Genomic DNA, 20,187 nt, shown 5'->3' on the forward strand with positions numbered 1-20,187 from the left:
AAAAAAAAAAAAAGAAAGAGGAGCTCAAATTTATCTCTAAAACTAAGGTTACTGTTCAAACCATAAGCCTCACTGCAGGGCTCCCCAATGACCTGAGGTTGAGGAACTATGTAATACCCCTCTAATCTAAAGATTCAGAATCAACCAAGTTACAGAGAAAGAGTACTGACAGGGTAGCATGAGGCTTGAAATATCTAGTTCACAGAACAAAAAACATGGTAACAGCCCTAGGGCAAATTTCTATTCTCCAAGATTCTTAAGAAATGTAAGACTTGGTTTTCAAGAATCTAAGTGGAGAGGGGGAGGAGCTGGCTGGAGACCAACACTTTCAGATTTGATAGTGTACTCATGGCCTTGTCAGGCAGCCTACTGCCTTAATGCTATAAAGTAGTAGGAAAATCTTTGTGTGTGTTGGGCAGCATATTCTTTCAACTCCAAAAAAAAAGAAAAGTTTACAAACTTACCAAACTTAAAATCTTTCCTACAAAAAAGTAATTACTGGAAAACAACTTTACTCTTTCATATAATGTTGCTAATTAATAAAACAGAAGTCTTTCAAAACTAAAAATGAAAGTCAACCTAAGTTAAAATGACATAAAAAACAAACAAAAAAATCAAACCCATTGCCATCAAGTCGATTTCAGCATAAGACGGCCAAAAAAAAAATTATAAAATCAAGGAATTTAAGTACAAAGATACAGGCCAAAATATTTTATCATACAGAAAGTAGTATATATAGTAGATTTTGTAAGATGAAAATTTTATTATATCTCAGAGAAAAAATTATTGAAACTCATTAAAATATACTCATCTTCTGAAACAAAAAAAATAAACAAACTGAATAGTCTCCATTGAACTTTCATTAGTTATCTGACAAAGATGAGAGAGCAGTTAGTATACCAAAACTACAGTGCAGAACAGTCATACAAAAACTAATTCACACTGCACACTAATAAAACAGAGTATCTGAGCAAAAGGCAAAAAAAGTATTATCAATAAGCGGGGGAAAGATACTTCGAAAAGTCACCTAATTTGACCCAGAGGGAGAAACTGGCATGCAGACTGAGAAAGCAGGACTTACTCAAGATAAACATTCTGTAAAAATCTCAAACCTGGGGTAATTTAAAAGTTTTAAGGGCTCTGGTTCTATAATCTGGGGATTATCCCACAATAATAATCTACTATTCTACTTACCTTTTAGTAAACAAGTCCCCCCTCCCATTTAAAAGTTATTTTCCCTATTGGTACAAACCATATATCTAAATTTTTCTGCATAAATACAGTGCAGTAACCTTACCTAGTAGCAAACTGAATGAGTGCATTTTGAAGAGTTTGCCTAATTTCAAGAAGAAAAGATTCATCATCACTTAATGTATAATACCAGTACTGGACATAATCCCTCAAGGAAAACTGGATAACCTAAAACAAAAATATTGGGGAAAAAATACAACTTTTTAGGATTTAAAAGTTTAACAGTGGCAAACAAAAAACTAAGAGGATTATCTGCCAATTTACATCTATTCTCTACGTACTAAATCGTAGTGGTAAATAACTGCCTTGATCACAAAAGCAACAATACGCTAAAAGCCATTTCAAAATTTTTTAATTAATTTGGTATCCCAACTCATCTACTGCTCAAATTTTTTTAAAAAAATTCAGGTGTGGCCAAGCCCCACCCAAATTCAGGTAAATACAGAGCATGCAGAAAAAAATTTTCAATGCTACCATATAGTACAGAGTTTTACTCAATATGATGGAATGAGATGCAAAATAATGCTAATGGACCATAATTCTCAAATGGAAACATTTTTTCCAAGATTGTATCATCAGATCCATTACAGTCTAATTGTAAAAATGTCTGCAGAGCTCACTAAATTCTACTGATACCTCTGATACTGCCAACAGTATTCAGTAGTCAATAAATAGCAAATAATACAACTCAATGATAATGTTTTTGCGAATGAGATAAACTAAATATAGAATCATCTGTAAATATGGAATCATCTATAAAATAAATGTTAGAACTTAAAGTAAATATTATTTATAGTGAATCATATAATTAAATAAACATCAATGAAAAATATTTGGGGAGGGGGAATAATTTTCTTAACGTTAGTTTTTAAATATTTTTGGATGAAATCAGGTACTTCCATTTTAAAAAGTAATAAAACTAGTAATAAAAAAACAAGTCTGATTTACCAAACCACTAAGCCTGTTCATCAGCTAAAGACTAAAGCTTTAACTACAAATTTACTAGAATTATTAAGTGTCAGTAAGTAAAAAACTATGTTTTTCTAAATGTAAATTCAATCAAAAGGTTTTTATATTATGTAAATCATCTCATTATAAATGAGTTTACAAATAAGGCATCATCCTCAAACACAGAATCCAAAGACATCATTATAATGAAATTCCAACATACTACAGAAATAGCCAAAAAAAAGCATTCTTAGTATTTTCCACACGAGATATGGAATTCAAATACCACATACTGAAACTCACTTGCTGGAGAGGTTCATCAATTATATTGGCTCCTGTCAATCTTCTATCGATCTTAATAGTCCTGGCTTCCCGTTTCATTTCTTCTAAGCACTTAAAGGAAACCATAACATTTTACTGTGAAGTTTCTTGATTTAAAATCTCTCTGCTTTACTTCTAATCAAATACTCATTGTAACGACCCTGTTATTATTCTCAAGTCAATATTAAGTCCTATTTCTTGAGACTCTAGTATAACCAAACACTATTTCTCAAGTTAGCAAAACTAGACACCCAGGGCGGAAAAAAATCTACTCTTACCCTTGAAAACTGAATAAAATCAGCAAACATTATTTAAAAGTGGGAAAACTGAAAATGTACAGATTTATTATTGCTATATCTCAATGAAACTTTACAACCTTAAGTTGGTGTTTTAGGTGAGTCAAATTAATAATTGTCTTTACTGAACACTCCCCCTTCTCTCCTCCCCACATGCCCCTGAGCCCAAAAGAGTACTATTAGCTGCCAAGTGAGTATATTTTTTTTAATTGATTTTATTTAGGGATGATTTCTGGCAACTAAAGAAAATTTCTCTATTTCTCCTTAGTCTTCAGAAAAATCAGAGGCCTGAAAGTAGGTGAAAGGTAGTGGGAGACTCCTCAATGCAAAATACAATCAAAGCACATATGGATATATATAAATAATATACACTTCAAGTTATAACATTACAACCACTAATTTTTTTCATATTCTTATAAACCATATTTAAGAAATAACAAATCTAAATCACTATTTTTTTGTACCATCTACTAAAAAATGGATTACAAACACTTAAATAGTCTTAACTATGATTTATTACTGTTTAGGATCATAATTCTTAAAATGTTTTCCATCCTTTTATGTACCATTCAAATAAATGAGAACTATGGGTGGTAAAGAAATGGTTCAAAAAAAAAGAAACAGCTTGTTCCCTCAGAAAGATTTGTGAACAAAGTAAAAACTATATATTAATGGGAGTTCTAAATAAAGAGAAAAAAGTTTCAGAGATTATAAAAAACTTGTATTAGGAAAAAATAGCTTACTTATCAATATGAAAAAGTCAGTAGAAAGGATGAAATTCTTTTATTTCAGTAATGATGTTGAAAAAAAATAATAGCACCACTCATGATGATAAAAATTAGGCCTGAATTATTTATAGACAGACATTGCATAACTTAATTGCAAGCTATATTTTTCAAAGTAGTTAAAGAAAAAGTACCAATTATTTTTTTCTTTGGTTCCTATGCAATGTATTTTATTCAAAATAGTTATTGATCGACATTCCTACAAATAAAATACATGATGTTTGGAAATTCTATGTTAAGCCAGCAACAAAAGATCCCAAATTGAACTAATCAATTTCTATCTTTTCCCCAAATTTACATTCTCATTTTTTGTACCTAACACAGAGAATTTTCAGGTCAACTTTTTTAATGCATTTTCTAAAAGTGATCAGAAAATCTACCATAAATTTATGGTGAGTATCAGTGAATTATAGGAAAATCTGCCAAGCCATATATAAATGATCACATTAACTAGACCGTGAGGTTTCACATTCTCTCACGCTCTTTACCTTAGGAACCCCAGTTGATGCTGGAGGAAGAAATGAGTGCTCACACTGCTCTAGGTACTTCTCTGAATTTGTTTTTCCAAACAGAAGAATAACCACAAAACCTCTGAAAAATAAGTATAGATTTAAAAGAAAATTTTACTATAATTTAACACATCTATCACCAAGTATATTTTTCAGATTTAATAGATGTTTTTATCATTTACTAAAAAAGTCAGCATATGATATATGGCAAGGAACTGATTCTGTTCAAAAGTTTAAAACAACTGTAAACATTTTGTGAATTTATATAATGTCTTCCAAAGTTTTGATCAAATATATATCATGAAGACTCTCACGCAACATTTTCAAACTTCAGGAAAATCAGCCTTCATTAAATAAGTAGGCTATATAATAACCAAGGATAAAGACAAATGGGATCTAAATTATAGCTAAATGATAGACTTCTATAATTGTTAACTATTTAAGGTGAGACATAAGTATTAATAAATATAACTGGCCACTATTAATACAGAATAAACAAAAGCCATATAGAAAAAAATGATCAAATTTATTATTTCTTCAAAATAAGCCTGAAATAAGAAATGTAAATATACCCAAAAAAGGTTATTTTTTTAAAATAATTATAGGATCAAGGTAAGATAAATGCTGGTTTAGAACTACTTTACTGAAAAGTACTGACTAAATGTTATCAATATTTTCTTTATTTAAAATTTACCAATAAACCAAAAGCACTGGAAATGCATGTAAGAAGAAAATTAAATTTTAATCTTATAGTAATCTTACAAATTCAAAGGCTAGTGACAAGAAGAAAAATAGGGAAAAATTAAATATGGGCAGTCTTAACTACTGAAAAGAAGATTCTCAATGTCCTCTGCTTTTTTCTGGCTGTTTGCTATTTCACTGCTCTTCAATATAAACCTCCCCGCCCCCCAAAAAAACAAAACCTGTTGCCATCGAATCAATCAGACTCATAGCGACCTATAGGACAGGACAGAGTAGAACTGCCCCATGGAGTTTCTTCAATATAGGTACCACAAAAATGAAGTAGCAGTGGGGAACACAGATAAAGTCAAATCAGTTCTTATGGATTCTGTTTTTTTTTTTTAAAGGTGGCTTCAACTTCACCTATCTATGTTATATTTGATATTATTACTAAGAATCAAACTGGCCTATATTTTAGCTTGACTTGACATTTATATATACAGAAAATACTTACATTAACACTGTATTTGTAAGGACATCATCATGAAATTGACTGATAAAACATTAACCTTTACTGACAGTACTCTAAGGAACAGACTAATATTACAAAGAACCTAATTAATAGTTCACCATGAAGTCTAAGTAAAAACAGGTGCTACAAACAGTTACATGATATAACATAACAGAACGCCATGAAATAACTCATAATATGGCACTGATAACATCCCAAAATAATAACCAGAAAAACCAAAGCAAAACAAAAAAACAAAAATCTGAGTGGTTTTATTTCCAAGAGTTTTTCTTTATATTATAAAAGAAGAGATTAACTTTGGCTATAGACAATACATACATATTACCAGCAAAGTAAATGGGTAAACTGCAGAACTTGACAGTTTTATTAGGGGAAAAAAGGTTGGTTTCCACAGGAAAATGTATTAATTCCTCTCAAGCTTGCATTTTAAGTAAGCAAAAGGACAAAAATGCATTTTTAAAAACTTACACACTAAAACTAAAAATGGTTCTTTTTAAAAAATTATGAGTTAAACTTATTTTACTTAAAACTGATACTTAAAATCTATTTCTGTTCTTTAAATTCACAAGGCACTAAGCTATACTAAATAATATTAAAGGAATTATAGCCAAAATAAGAAAGATTTGACTCAGGAAATTATGGCACCCCTCGACCATAACTGAATAACCTAGGAATGCTTAACTAACTAATTTCCATGAGAAAATTATGGAGGGCATGCTATAAAAGTAGAAGTCCCCTTACTGGGGCAGTGGGTTTCACTGAGATCAACACAGTATGGAACAGAACATCAGATCAATTTATGACATATCATGATCCTGGGATTTCAAATCCCACCATGTGATTCTTAAGATTACCTAAAGAGGTTTTTAGTGCCCTTTTCCACATCCTCCAATATCACATCATACCTAAAATTTTTTACAGAACTTTACAAGTCTCTAAAAGATTTTTTGCAATTGTTCCTTGATAACTTAGCAGATGCAAAAAGGGAGCACAAAGGTTCCTGTGACTTTGAAATGAATAATGGACTGATCAACCTTCTTTTCTTCCTTTCTCAAATTTTACAGGCAATAATTTAGTAAAAGAGAACTGATCCTTCACCAAGGGATCCTAGGGCTCCTACCTTTGTCCATAAAGCTGGAATTTCCTCCTTTTCAAGTATCGGGAAATATTCTGAAATCCTTCCTTCACTCTTGCCAAGGGCTTGTTTAATTAGTGAAATTAGAAGAAAGGTCTCCCTTTCAGAGAAGCATCTCTTTGGGACACATAATCTCCTTTTCAATTAGTAAAAACAGCCTTGACTCTGTGCGGGAGAGGTGCCGCAATGCAGCTGTGCAGCCACGCGGCTCTGTCTGGCCTTAAAATTTGTGACTGAGGATTACAATTAGACAGCCATTAGGCTGCAGATCTATGACAAGGTTTTCAATCATCTTTATCATCACTAAAGATATTGTGAACTCCATGCATCTGACTCCTATGGTTTATTTCTTAACTGTTTTAGTATGCAATATCATATGTGAGTAACTGTAATAAAAATACTAAGTCTAACATATAGTTTTATGAAGAGTCTTTGAGGTCACTGCTCAATTTAAGTAACTCTCAATCGTCCAGCAATTAGTGGGTGTGCTCCCCATAAAATGGCTACACATATACCTGTGCCCTGAGAGAGGTGATAGGTGGCAGATATATTCAGAAGCTGCCCTTCTAGTGTCTTACCTAGTCTTTTAGGCCAGTTTAAATACTCTGTTCAATTCAGCTAAGTCCTCTAAACCTATAGCCTCAAACAACTCCTGCAAATATTTGGGGGTCTCAAAATATTTTTAAAAATTTCATTAAGTGTTCATCCCATAAATAATTAGACAAATGAATCACAGATATAAATACATTCTCATAACAAAATACTCATTTCAGCTAAGCTATCTTGGTTAGACTTTAAATATAAGCACCTCTCTTGCCTATACCAGAAACTCTGGTGGCGCAGTGGTTAAGAGCTACGGCTGCTAACCAAAAGGTCGGCAGTTCAAATCCACGGGGCAGTTCTACTCTGTTTTATACGGTCGCTATGAGTCAGAATCAACTTGACAGCAATGGGTTTTTTTTGCCCTTGCCTGTACATTTTCTTACATATAATTCATGTCTGATAGAAAATGCTCTGCAAAGGAAGTTAAACTAAACCTCCTCTGTGAAAAGGTTTATCAATGCAAGCAAAAGCGTATCGTTGTAAACCAAATAAACATGAAGAGAAAACCACAAAATCTGGTGTTTACATGAATTTCCAAGACTAAAATCATAGTATTCATTCAGAGATATAATTAACATTACTGTCTGAAGTCTAATCAATGAAACAATATCTTCTTCTATGTAAAACTTGATGTGTCATCTCAATTTAACATATCTACTTTAAAAATCTTAAAAACTTTTTATATTATCACAAAAAACTTGTATCTTCAGAAAATTAAAATTTTATTTTTCAAGATTATTACCAATATTTCTGGTACAAATAATAACCATCATTGTTTTTACTTCCATGGGTATCTTAATTTTACTTTTGTAATTTTGGTAGAACAATTTGTATAAAGTACCATTCACAAATAAATCATACTCCCTCTTCTCATGGTCATTTGTTACAATTTTGAACAACAGAATATGACATATGAATTGTAAAATTATCACTGAGTATACTTACCCACCCACAAAGCAGAGGATATAAAATGCCAAATAAAATATTACAAAGGGTCCAAAGGTTACTAGGAAAAGGACAACGCCAAGGCTTCCCCATCCCCATATGGAAAGACTGGCCTGAAATAAAGCAAAAAAATAAGTGTATATATATATATATATATATATATATATATATAAATAAATTATTCCCCATACAGACTAGAAAAGAAGCAACAAAACTTTTAATTATATTTTAAATTTCTCCTTTTGAACACTTATGGTATTACAATAACTATTAAAATGTATACTTTGAAACTGTGAAGTACACACTTGGGGATTTATCTCTATGAAATGACATACACAACCTATCTGTATAAAAAGACTTATAGAACATCAGCAATGTTTTAAAAAAAAACTAGTGGTAATGTAAAGGTACAACAAGAGGGAATAGTTACACAAATTGTTGAATAATATGCTGGCATGAGAAATTATAACAAAGTATGTATAAAAACATTTGCATATTATATATATAAAAACATATAAAAGATTATAAAATAGTATTTATTTAGAATATTTCCTTTTAAAACTAAGTTCCAACATAACTATAGTATGATGAGACACTTGAAAAATAATATTTTCAAGGAAAGAAATCCATATTTCATTGAAATTGTGATACTTTTATTCAAATTATGTACCAAAACCCAAACCAAGCCCGCTGCCGTCAAGTCAATTCAAACTCATAGGGATCCTACAGGACAGAACAGAACTGCTCCATAGGGTTTCCAAGAAGCGGCTAGTGGATTTGAATTGCTGACCTTTGGTTAACAGCCAAGCTCTTAACCACTGTACCACCAGGGTTCCAAATTATGTACAGAAACCCAAAATTACAACTACAAATGTTCCAATGTCCAGTTACCAAAATTTACCATGATATCAACAAACAGATCCAAAAAGTCTCAATCTTTTAAAATAAATAAATAAATACCTATCTCATACAGAATTATACTGTTTTATCCAATAAAAGCATTCCTGCTGTTGAGGGCAAATTGGATTTTAGCAATTTAAGTCATCATGAATAGATAAATGTATTCAACAAGTTACTAGATCCATTCGCCTTGCACTGAGAGGTATACAAAGGAAGTATTTATCCCATTCCTGCCATCAAGGAACACAGAGAAGAATGTCTTATAGGAATGAAACAATTAGACACTGAACCAAAAGAAAATAACAGAAAGCATTATAACATGCTAAATTGAACAAAATTAATGACCAAAAAAACTACAGACAATAAGTGTTGCGAATTGTGAGAAGGAGAGTTTTATTTATTCATTCACTCATTCACCAGTCATTGATTTCATCCTATGTGTGAAGCACAGTTCAAGGTACGGCGGATACCACAAGGAACAAAACATACCCTCATATACATACCTTCATAAATTTACATTCCGGAAGGGGAAGAAAGACAAATAAGTAAATATATAGTTATATCATATGAGGATAAGCGCTCTGGAATAAATAAAGCAATTGTATAAGTTGGTTTAAGAAGCTCTCAATGATTAGCGAACACGTGAGCAGAAATCTTGCACAAGATTTATTGAGGAACAATTTATTTATAATATTGTCTTCCTACTCCAAAAAAATATTTTTCTATTCATTCATATCTTCATTTATGTACCTTGGTGAAGTTTATATTTGCTTTTCCACGTAACCCTCACACAGTCTTGTTCATTCCCCCCCGCCCCCCATCCTGGCCACTACCAACTTTTTAACCAGAGGACAGAATGCCTACTGAAGAAGTTTCTGCTCTGCCCTCATGCTCTCCTACCTGAATCAGCAGAGGGAACTATTTCACAGCTACAGAAGTGGTCTCCTTTGACTTACTTCTAAGAGCTGAAAGTAGGACACAGTGATTGAGAACAAAGTACAGAGCAGCCCACACCCTCTGACAATACTGTCTAAATATCCAGTACCTGATCCACACTACAGTAACTGCCAGATGCCCAACTATGGGAAACAGATGCTGTTTCCCAAAACTCACTCAAAACCTTACCCACTGACTTCCCCAGAAAGAGTTCTTGTAAACTCTCAGGTAAGCTGGAAAAGCCTATATTTAACCCGGATACTTCATTCAACCTACCTTCTCCAGTGAGATTTGATCTAGTATTAGGAAAATTACCCTTTGTTTACATGGTTAGATTTATGCTTGCTGGTCTGCTTTTCAAAGCTAAACAATGTACTAAGGATATATTCAGAGGATTTAAAAATAAAACTAAAAGCAAGAAAAATGGCTATCTCTGTGGATAAAGAAGCATACAATTCAAGGACAAACACAAGGAGCATTTCAAATACTTTAGTAGAGTTCTGTTTCTTAACAAGAGTCATATGTGTTTGCTTTAAACTGTATAAATGTTTTATATACTCTTCTGTTTAAATGAAACCTTTCACAAAGAAATATTCAAACAGAATCACAATTAGTTAACAGAGGAACGATCAGCTAATGCAGCAATTAGTTAATACAAGGAGGTGCTCAATTTGTCTATAACTCAAGTTTTCAGATCTATATAGGTCTCCTATTCATTTGAAAATGGGAGTAAAATCTCCAAAAACAAACTCATATTCACTCATTCAATAAATATTTATGAATACCTACAATGTGCCAGGAGCCCTGGTGGCGCAACGGTTAAGCACTCAGCTGCAAACTGAAAGGTCGGAGATTTGAACCCACCAGCAGCTCTGTGGCAGAAAAGACCTGGCGATCTGCTCCCATAAAGATTATGGCCTAGGAAACCCTATGGGGCAGTTCTACTCTGTCCTACAGGGTCGCTATCAGTCAGAATCGACTCGATGGCACACAACAACAATGTGCCAGATGCTAGCAATTTTAACAGTGAACAAGATGGCACCATATTTAAAAAAAAAAAAAAAATTCTGTAAGAGGGCCCTTTCCTTAATTTTGAGAGAAACTGTTAAATTCCAGAGACCAATATAATTAAACATTTCCAATGAAGTAAGTCAAACGCTCACATGCTTTGTAGTTACTCTTGTAACAGTTAACTTCACGTTAAATTGTTCACTAAAACATCAGAATAGTAAATTACCCAAAAATAAGAAATCTTTGTTATTCTTAGTGTTTCCATATTTATAAATGGCTGATTTTATAACCTTATTATTTGGTGAGATTAATAAACCTACATTACAGTGATTTACATTAAAATAATCCTTGATATATTAGCATTTTTTCTCTACCTATGATAATCAATGCTAAAAATATCCAAGCGGGTTGGTCCTTAAATCACTGACTCACAAACTTTGAGTTAAAAGAAACTTTCAAGTTCATCTAGAGCAGTACTTCCGAGAAACTTTAAGGATCTTGTTAAAATGCAGATTCTGATGTAGTAATTCTGGAATGCGGCCTGTAATTCTTTAATTTTTATCAAGCTACCAGAACCGCTCAGAAGGTGGCTCTAAATACATTATTATTCTTTAAATATTTACTCAAGAAACATCACAACTGAGTACTCTAAATCTTTAATAAGAATAGATTAATACTTTCCTAACATTATATGAGGTGCCCTGGTGGGACAGTGGTTAAGCTCTCAGCGGTTAACCCAAAGGTCAGCTGTTTGAACCCACCAGCTGCTCCTTGGTAGAAAAATGTGGCAGTCTGACTACATAAAGATTACAGCCTTGGAAACCCAATAGGCAGTTCTAACCCGTCCAATAGCATTGCTGTGAGTCGGAAACGACTTGACAGCACAGGTTTTTGTTTTTTAACATTATATGAAATAAAAATCTACATCTATTGTAAGTCAAAATCCAGAATATCAGATGAAACATAAAAGTAATTCCAATTAAAATAAAGAATAAGACATTATTCTCAACATTATTTAATACTGTTCTAGAAGTACTAACCAACAAAATTAAATGAGAATGAAAAAGACTTGAAAAAAATGAGACAAAATTATAATTATTTGCAGATAAGATGATTAGTAACCTAAAAACTAAGGAAAACCAATTGGAAACTATTAAAAAAAGTGAAGCAGTAATAAGGCTTATTACAAAATTAAAACAAAGAAGAAAAAAAGTCTTACTATATACAAACAAGAAGGAGAAAAAAATAACAGAATAAAAGATCATTTAAAAATATAAATTAACAAGAAGCATGTTAGATCAAAGTCGAAAAATTTTAAAACTCTACTGAGGGACATAAAAGATGATCTTGGTAAACAGAAAGGTATTTTGTTTTTTGGATAGTGAAACTCAGTATTACGGAAAAAAAAGTAGCTGTTGTTAGCTGCCGTCCAGGCAGTCCGACTCATGATGATCCCAAGCACAACAGAACAAAACGCTGCCTGCTCCTGAGCCATCTCCATGATCAGTTGTGGATCCGACCATTGTGATCCACACGGTTTTCACTGGCTGATTTTCTGAAGTAGATCACCAGACCTTTCTTCCTAGTCAGTCTTACTCTGGAAGCTCCACTGAAACCTGTTCAGCATCACTGCAACATGCAGACCTCCAGGACAGATGTGTGGTGGCTACACATGAGGTGCACTGACCAGAAATTGAACCGGGGTCTCTCACATAGGCAAGAATTCTACAAATGAACCACCAATGCCTCATATAAAAAAAATAATTACTTCTCCCTAAATTAATCTCTAGGTCTGGTCCATAATACCTTATTCACAATTCCAAAATCCAAAATACTCTGAAAACCAAAAACTGACCAAGCCCTATACTTAGCATTCTACATACCATATTTCGTTTACTCCTCAGAACAAGTCATGTAGTCAAGAAGGCAGTATAGCATAATGCTCAGAAAGTATGTACTCTGCTATTAGACCACATGTGTTTAAATTCCCCTTTACTATTTATTCGCTGTGTAACCACTACATGCCTTTATTTCCTCACCTACGTCCGTGAAGAGTAAATGAGTTCAGGGCCTAGTGGTCAATGTTAGCTTAACCACTATTATTATTCCTAGCAGCTCTGGTGGCACAGTGGTTCAGAGTTTGGCTGCTAACCAAAAGGTCAGCAGTTTGAATCCACCAGCTACTCCTTGGGAACACTATGGAGCAGTTCTACTCTGTCCTACAGGGTCAATATGAATTGTTATCGACTTAATGGCAATGAGTTTTTGGTTTGGTTTAGTTTAACAATAAAGAAACTAAAGTACAAAGAGGTTCCAAAAATTGCCCAAGGTCATACAGCTAAGAAGAAAAAGAGTGAGATTTGATCCCAGGCAAATCCTGACTCCTTAACAAACCTTTAAACTTGCGAGCTGACAACTGCCTGAAGTTACAGTAAGAAAAAAATGCTAAAATCAAAAATGAGTGCTTCTTTGTATCTAAATATTTATCAGCTTAATATGCTTCTAAGAAATAGTTAAAAACTACTCGTAATAAAAGGATGTAATAAACCCCTGATCTGAACATAAAGTATATAATTTTATTATTAGAAAATCAGTCTATACCCTAACAGGGAACACAACAGAGTCCCTGACGGAGCAGCAGAAAGGTGGGGTGCAGGACTCAAATTCTAGTAAGAGGACCATACTTAACAGTCTGACTGAGACTGGAGGTACCCCGGAAAGCATGGCCCCTGGATTCTCTATCAGCCCAGAACTAAAACAATTTCCGTGGCCAACTCTTCTGACAGGGATTGGACTGGACGGTGGGATATAAAGTGATACTCGTGAGGAGTGTGCCTCTCAGCTCAAGTAGATACAAGAGACCAAAGGGGCAGCTTCTGTCTGGAGGTAAGATGGGAAGGCAGAGAGGGTTAGGAGCTGGTTGAATAGACATGGGGAATCAGGGGTGGAAAGGAGGAATGTGCTGTCACAGTACGGGGTGAGCAATTAGGGTCACATAACAATGTATGTATAAATTTTGGCATGGGAGACTAACTGAAATGTAAACTTCATTTAAACTACAACAATAAGAAAAAAGAAAATCAGCCTATTTGTGTACACATTAAACAAATAATGGAAAGAATTTCAGTTTCAAAGGGTGTTCAGTTTATTAGTGTGCCCAGAGAGCTACATGTGTTGGTTTGGCCCTTAGCTCAGGGAGACACACACATACACACATCCACTTTGTTTTTCAATAGCCTCTGCTTCTAAGGTTTTTAGACACAAAAAGTGACAATGGAAAGAATCATATATGTCTCCTAACAATAAAAAGCAAATGAAAATAATTTGCCTTATGGTAATTCATGCTTATTAAATCATACTGACATTTATCTCATTTAATCATCACCACAGACATTTATGATAGAAAAAGCAGTAAACAGAGTACTAAGAACACAAAGTCAGAAATTACAGATTCCAGTTTGCCACTTTCTAACTTCTGCAAAATCACAAAACATCTCTCTGAATTGGAATTTCCATTAGCAAAATTGTTGTTGTTACAAGATCATCTCTCAAGTCAATTCTAGCTGTTCACAGACTGGTTAAGTAACTTTGCTCATAACTGCATACCTAATTAGATGCAGAGCCAGGCCTACACTATCCTGACTGCATGTGGAAAGCAGAGGCTAAGTGGAAACAACTGCTTCAGATCAGCTGGGCAAGAATGTCAAAGGACCCACAGCAAGGACCTTGGACTTTGGTATGAGTCACTAGCACGGGCCAACCACTCTCAGAGTTGTATTCACCTGGTATAGTCAGATACATTATATGATACAGGGCAGCCAGCCAGATAGGGCTGAGCATCTTAAAGCTGATACTACTTCAGTGCTGATTTGGATCACAGATTATATATACGAGTTCAATAACACAAACAAGTAGCCATAAGTACAGTGGCCTGTTTTCCTCTCACCTTTTTCTACCTACAAGAAGCTGAAAACAATTCTCTGTGTAATTACAAGAAACTCTGTGCTCATGGCATGGGTCTTTGTCTCATTCAACATTATATAATAATCTATGTAGCCAGGGTCTGGTGCACAGAAGCTGCTCACTAAATATGGAATTAATTTACTCACTAAAGAAGTGAAATGGAGAGGGAAAGGGAAAAGAGCAAAGGAAGGTAAAAAAGAAAATGACCCTGAATTAAGGTGCTTCTCCTTAATTCTTATGTTTGGCCTTAGGTAAGGTGAGACACCCCTCCAGCACAACCTACACCTCCCTCTCTCAAATCACCCAAGGGCTTGGTCTTGTTCTCCAATGGGACTGATATAGTCAGTCAATTTACCCTGACACCAATCCACAACATTACTTCCTCTTCAGGGAGGCAGCTACAGAAAGGCAGCTATACAAGGATCATCAGTGCATTTGCTAGGTAAACTGACAGCCCCAAACTCACTCTTTTCATGCTCCAGTTGACAGGAAGATCCTCTTCCACTCACCCCTATTTAAGGGATCTAGAGTATCATGGTGAGAATGATTTAAGAGTGGTAATACTGTGCAAGTTTCCAGTCCAACTGTGGAGCCTGGAGGGATACAGGGCCTGTGAAAATCGTACACACCTGAAACAACTACTCTAGTCTCCAACCTGGCTGACTTGCCAGGAGGCAAAGTGGTGGCCACTGGACACTTGTGGAGTTGCTGCTCCCTGAACTCGGGGTACCTATTATAACTAGGTTATACACACAAATACTTTCAGAGCAGTGGTTATAAAATGCCATGAACTACCATATGCTAACAGTAGGACTCTTAACATCCAAAGAATGAGAAAACACAAAATAACAAAAAAGCTACTATGATTTCAGTGTTTTTTAAATTAAATTCTATGAATTACAAAACACATACACAGTTTAAAATAATAGCAAGTACATACATGATATGTATGATTTATTCAGGATACAAACTATGCTCTGGTCCTTTTGTTACCGGACCTTTTACAGTAACTTCGCAGACACCCCCAACCCCTGCCAAACAGTCCATACCATTGGGAATCAGTGCATTAGGGACTCGAAACAAGTACAGTATTGGGAAAAAAAAAAAAAGATTTGTATTTAATGAATGCTTTCCTTGATACAAGAAACATAGTGAGTATTTAAAATGTGGAAAGGGCAGTATAGCAGAGAACAATCCTCAACTACAGGCTTTGTATTTAACTGGCTTCCAGCAAATATTCAAATTCTCAAATTGCAATTTCTGATAAAAGGCCTAGTAAATAAGCAAGGCTGAAACAAATTAATTAAGGGAGCTTTCTAGAAACTATATTTTTCTAGCTATACATGCTAGTTTTTTGCCTTAATAATAAATAGCGAACTTTCCATCTTCATTAAAGAAAAACAAAATATTAGGTTCTTTCATAGCAGGGCTTTTAAGATTTGGAAAGCAAAATAGATTCTATTCCTCCAAAAGTTTCCATTAACAGATGTATGTTAAATTTGTTTAGGGATGGGACAGCTGTATGTGTAGAAATAAACATATATACATATTGAACATACAAAAAGAAATAGTCCCTTAAAAGTAATTGAAAGCAAAAATTTTAAAGTTCACAAAGAATAAGTTAAATTTCATTTATGTCAGCTAACAGAATCATCAAGATATCTAAGAAAATAACTGCAATTCCACCTATTTTGAACAAATTATCTTTCTTTGTATCAGCATATTTACCCTGATTGTCTTAACTTCACTTACAAACCAGTAAAGAGAAGTATGTATAGTTATCATTCATCTAAGAAAGGGAGAAAGCTTATAAATACACATACGCTTTTTTTTTTAACGGAAGGATATGGAAAAACTTTTTAAAATGATGATCTATGGAGAAAGGAGGGGATGGGGTAGAGGAGAAAAGAGTAACAGATAGACTTCTCTGAAAATACCTTGTTTTGTAGATTTGATTTTGGAACAGTATAAATATTTTACATAATTACAAAAAGTAAAAATTTGAAAAGCAATATCTAAAAATGTAAAGCAAAATGAAACAAACAAATCTAACTGTATACTGAACAAGGCAGAATAATCACACAGAGAGAAATTATTTCAAGTGATTTTACAACACACTAACTCGACCATGAATCCTTAGTGGGATATACCCTAGGAACAAAAAGAACTATTTAAAAGTATACATATATATATTAAACCGTTTCAGTAAATACTGTTGACAGTCCCACTAGCATGAACCAGGACTACTTAGGGGAAAGGTTTTGGAAGAAAGGTCTGATTCCAAGTCTGGGACAGGAAATACATTTAAGATGAGCATGGAGCACCTTGTTATACCAGAAAGCTATCAAAGACTACTGAGGATATGTCAAAAGCATTCAGGGGTCAATCTGAAGAGGCAAATGGGCTAAAGACGGGATCAGTTTAAGAATACAAATGCAATGGATTGGAATGTTTCAAATATTTGATTCATCAAGACCATAAAGACACTTTTAAAAAAATTCCACTGATCACCTTTGAAGGATGCTAAATAACCAACTCATTTTGAAAAGTGGTAGAGAATTAAGCTCTCAACAGGGTAATCAGATAGCTGGTGAAAATTTAGTTTGTTTTGAAGAAACATTTTATATAATAAAGAAGAAATAACAGACTATCACTATATTGAAAAGCCTTAATGAATTAAGGATCTAGGCAGTGATTACTAACAGCTGCTACCATCACAAAGAAAGAGAGCTAGAGATAACCAGACACTATGTGCCTCCCCCAAAGAAATACGTACCATCACCTATGAAAGAGACTTCCGGGGGCGGGGGGGATCAAACCGAATAAATTTCGGACTGTGGGAAACACTAAAGGACAAAAGACTTAGTTCCTTCAACAAATGAAATGCAAGGGGAAAAACAGGGGAGGGGGGGTGCTGTGGATTAAAATAGGCATGTGTAGCCTGTGCATGTATGTTGGGTTTACCCTTACCTTTTCTATAAATTCTACCAAAACATTCACTTAAGTTCTTTCATTTATACCATTCCTTCAAATAAAGTAGTTTGGCACCCACCACCCCCCATGTCAAAAAAAATTGGAATGTGTAAATTCTATTCGATCCCGCTTTTAACAAAAATACAGTGGAAAAAGAGAAAAAGGAGGAGGGCAAGAAAGGAAAGAAGCGAAACTGGCCAATTCTAAACAATGTCCGGAAATTTAATGATATTAACAAACCGCTATTTATTTTTAACTGGTATAAAGGTATTATGGTTACATTTTAGAGATTCATGATGAAATGTTTATAGATGAGATCATGTATCTGGAATTTGCTTTAAAATAATAACAATGAGGAGTATGGGAAAAGTGTAAAAACAGATACAGATGAAATAGGGTTGGCCATGAGTTGATAAGTGTCTACGAGCACAGGGAGTTTATTATGTTATTTCTACTTTTAACATCTGAAATTTTCAGAAGAAAGATTTTTTTAAATTGTACTTTAGATGAAGGTTTACAGAACAAATAGTTTCTCACTGAATAGTTAGTACACATACTGTTTTATGACAACAGTTAATAACCCCACGACATGTCAACACTGTCCTTTCTCAACCTTGGACTCCCTTCTACCAGCTTTCGTGTCCCCTCCTGCATTCTAGTCCTTGTCCCTGGACTGTTGTACCCCATTGGTCTCGTTTTGTTTCATGGGGCTGTCTAATCTTTGGCTGAACGGTGAACCTCGGCAGTGACTTCATTACTATGCTAAAAGGGTGCCCAGGGGCCGTACTCTCGGGGTTTCTCCAGTCTCTGTCAGGCCAGTTAGTCTGGTCTTTTTTTGTGAGTTAGAATTTTGTTCTACATTTTTCTCCAGATCTGTTCGGGACCCTATGTTGTGATCCCTGTCAGAGCAGTCAGTGATGGTAGCAGGGCATCATCTACTTGTACTGGACTCAGTCTGGTGGAGGCCATGGCAGTTGTGGTTCATTAGTCCTTTGGACTAATCTTTCCCATGTATCTTGTTTTCTTCATTGTCCCTTGCTCCCGAAGGGGTGAGACCAGTGGAGTATCTTAGACGGCTGCTCATAGGCTTTTAAGAACCCAGATGCTACTCACCAAAGTAGAATGTAGAACATTTTCTTTATAAACTGTGTTATGCCAATTGAGCTAGATGTTCCCCGAGACCATGGTCCCCACAGCCCTCAGCTCAGCAATTCGGTCCCTCAGGGAGTTTGGATGTGTCTATGGAGCATCCATGACCTTTCCTTGTACAAGCTGTGCTGGCTTCCCCAGTATTGTGGACTGTCTTACCCTTCACCAAAGTTACCACCTATCTGTTGTCTATTTAGTATTCCACCCTCCCCACCCCTCATAACCAACAATGATTGTTTCTTTTTGTGCATAAATTTTTCACGAGTTTTTACAGTGGTGGTCTCATACAATATTTGTCCTTTTGTGATTGACTTATTTCACTCAGCATAATGTCCTCCAGTTTCATCCATGTTATGAGATGCTTCACAGATTCATCAGTGTTCTTTACCGTTGCATAATACTCCATTGTGTGTATGTACCATAGTTTGTTTATCCATTCATCTGTTGATGGGCATCTAGGTTATTTCCATCTTTCTGCTACTGTGAACAATGCTGCACTGAACATGGACGTGCATATGTCTATTCGTGTGACAGCTTTTATTTCTCTAGGATATAGTCCTAGGAGTGGGAGTGCTGGATCATATGGTATTTCTATTTCTAGCTTTCTAAGGAAGCGCCATATCATTTTCCAAAATGGTTGTATCATTATGCATTCCCACCAGCAGTGCATGAGAGTTCCGATCTCCCCGCAGCCTCTCCAACATTTATTTCCAGTTTTTCTGATTCATGACAGTAATGCCAGGGTGAGATGGTATCTTATTGTGGTTTTAATCTGCATTTCTCTAATGGCTAGTAATCACAAGCATCTCCTCATGTGTCTGTTGGCCACCTGAATGCCTTCTTTGGTGAAGTGTCTGTTCACTTCCCTTGCCCATTTTTTAATTGGATTATTTGTCTTTTGGTTGTAGAGGTGTTGGATTTTCTTGCAGATTTTAGAGATTAGACCTTTGTCTGACTTGCAATGTCCAAAAATTTTTTCTCAGTCTGTAGGTTCTCTTTTTAATCTTTTGGTAAAGCCTTTCGATGGGCGTGTTTAATTTTTTGAAGATCCTAGTTATCTAGCTTATCTTCTGGAGTCTGTGTGTTGTTGGTTATGGTTTGTATCCTGTTAATGCTGTGTATTAGGGCCTCTAGCATTGATCGTATTTTTTCTTCTATGAACTTTACAGTTTTTGGCTTTATATTTAGGCCTTTGGTCCATTTTGAATTAGTTTTTGTATATGGTGTGATATATGGGTCCTGTTTCATA

The 20,187-nt window shown here is 34.7% G+C and overlaps 1 protein-coding gene across 6 annotated transcripts in view; it reads right to left on the reverse strand.

Annotated features, from left to right (window-relative positions):
- Positions 1 to 20,187, reverse strand: part of SNX13 (sorting nexin 13) — a 152,372-nt gene that overhangs the window by 98,228 nt on the left and 33,957 nt on the right. For 5 of the 6 annotated variants that reach the window (XM_023732283.1, XM_023732284.1, XM_004377427.2 and 2 more), the window contains 4 exons: positions 8,007 to 8,119; positions 4,090 to 4,192; positions 2,503 to 2,592; positions 1,298 to 1,419 (listed from right to left, as the gene is read on the reverse strand). In XM_023732283.1, coding sequence (XP_023588051.1) covers positions 1,298 to 1,419; positions 2,503 to 2,592; positions 4,090 to 4,192; positions 8,007 to 8,119 — 428 coding nt within the window. Of the gene's footprint in view, positions 1 to 1,281; positions 1,420 to 2,502; positions 2,593 to 4,089; positions 4,193 to 8,006; positions 8,120 to 20,187 lie in introns of those variants that run through there. The other variant, XM_023732287.1, reaches the window with a different exon arrangement.

Source organism: Trichechus manatus, unplaced genomic scaffold (assembly GCF_000243295.1).
Source record: "Trichechus manatus latirostris isolate Lorelei unplaced genomic scaffold, TriManLat1.0 scaffold00050, whole genome shotgun sequence".
Lineage (NCBI taxonomy): Eukaryota > Metazoa > Chordata > Mammalia > Sirenia > Trichechidae > Trichechus > Trichechus manatus.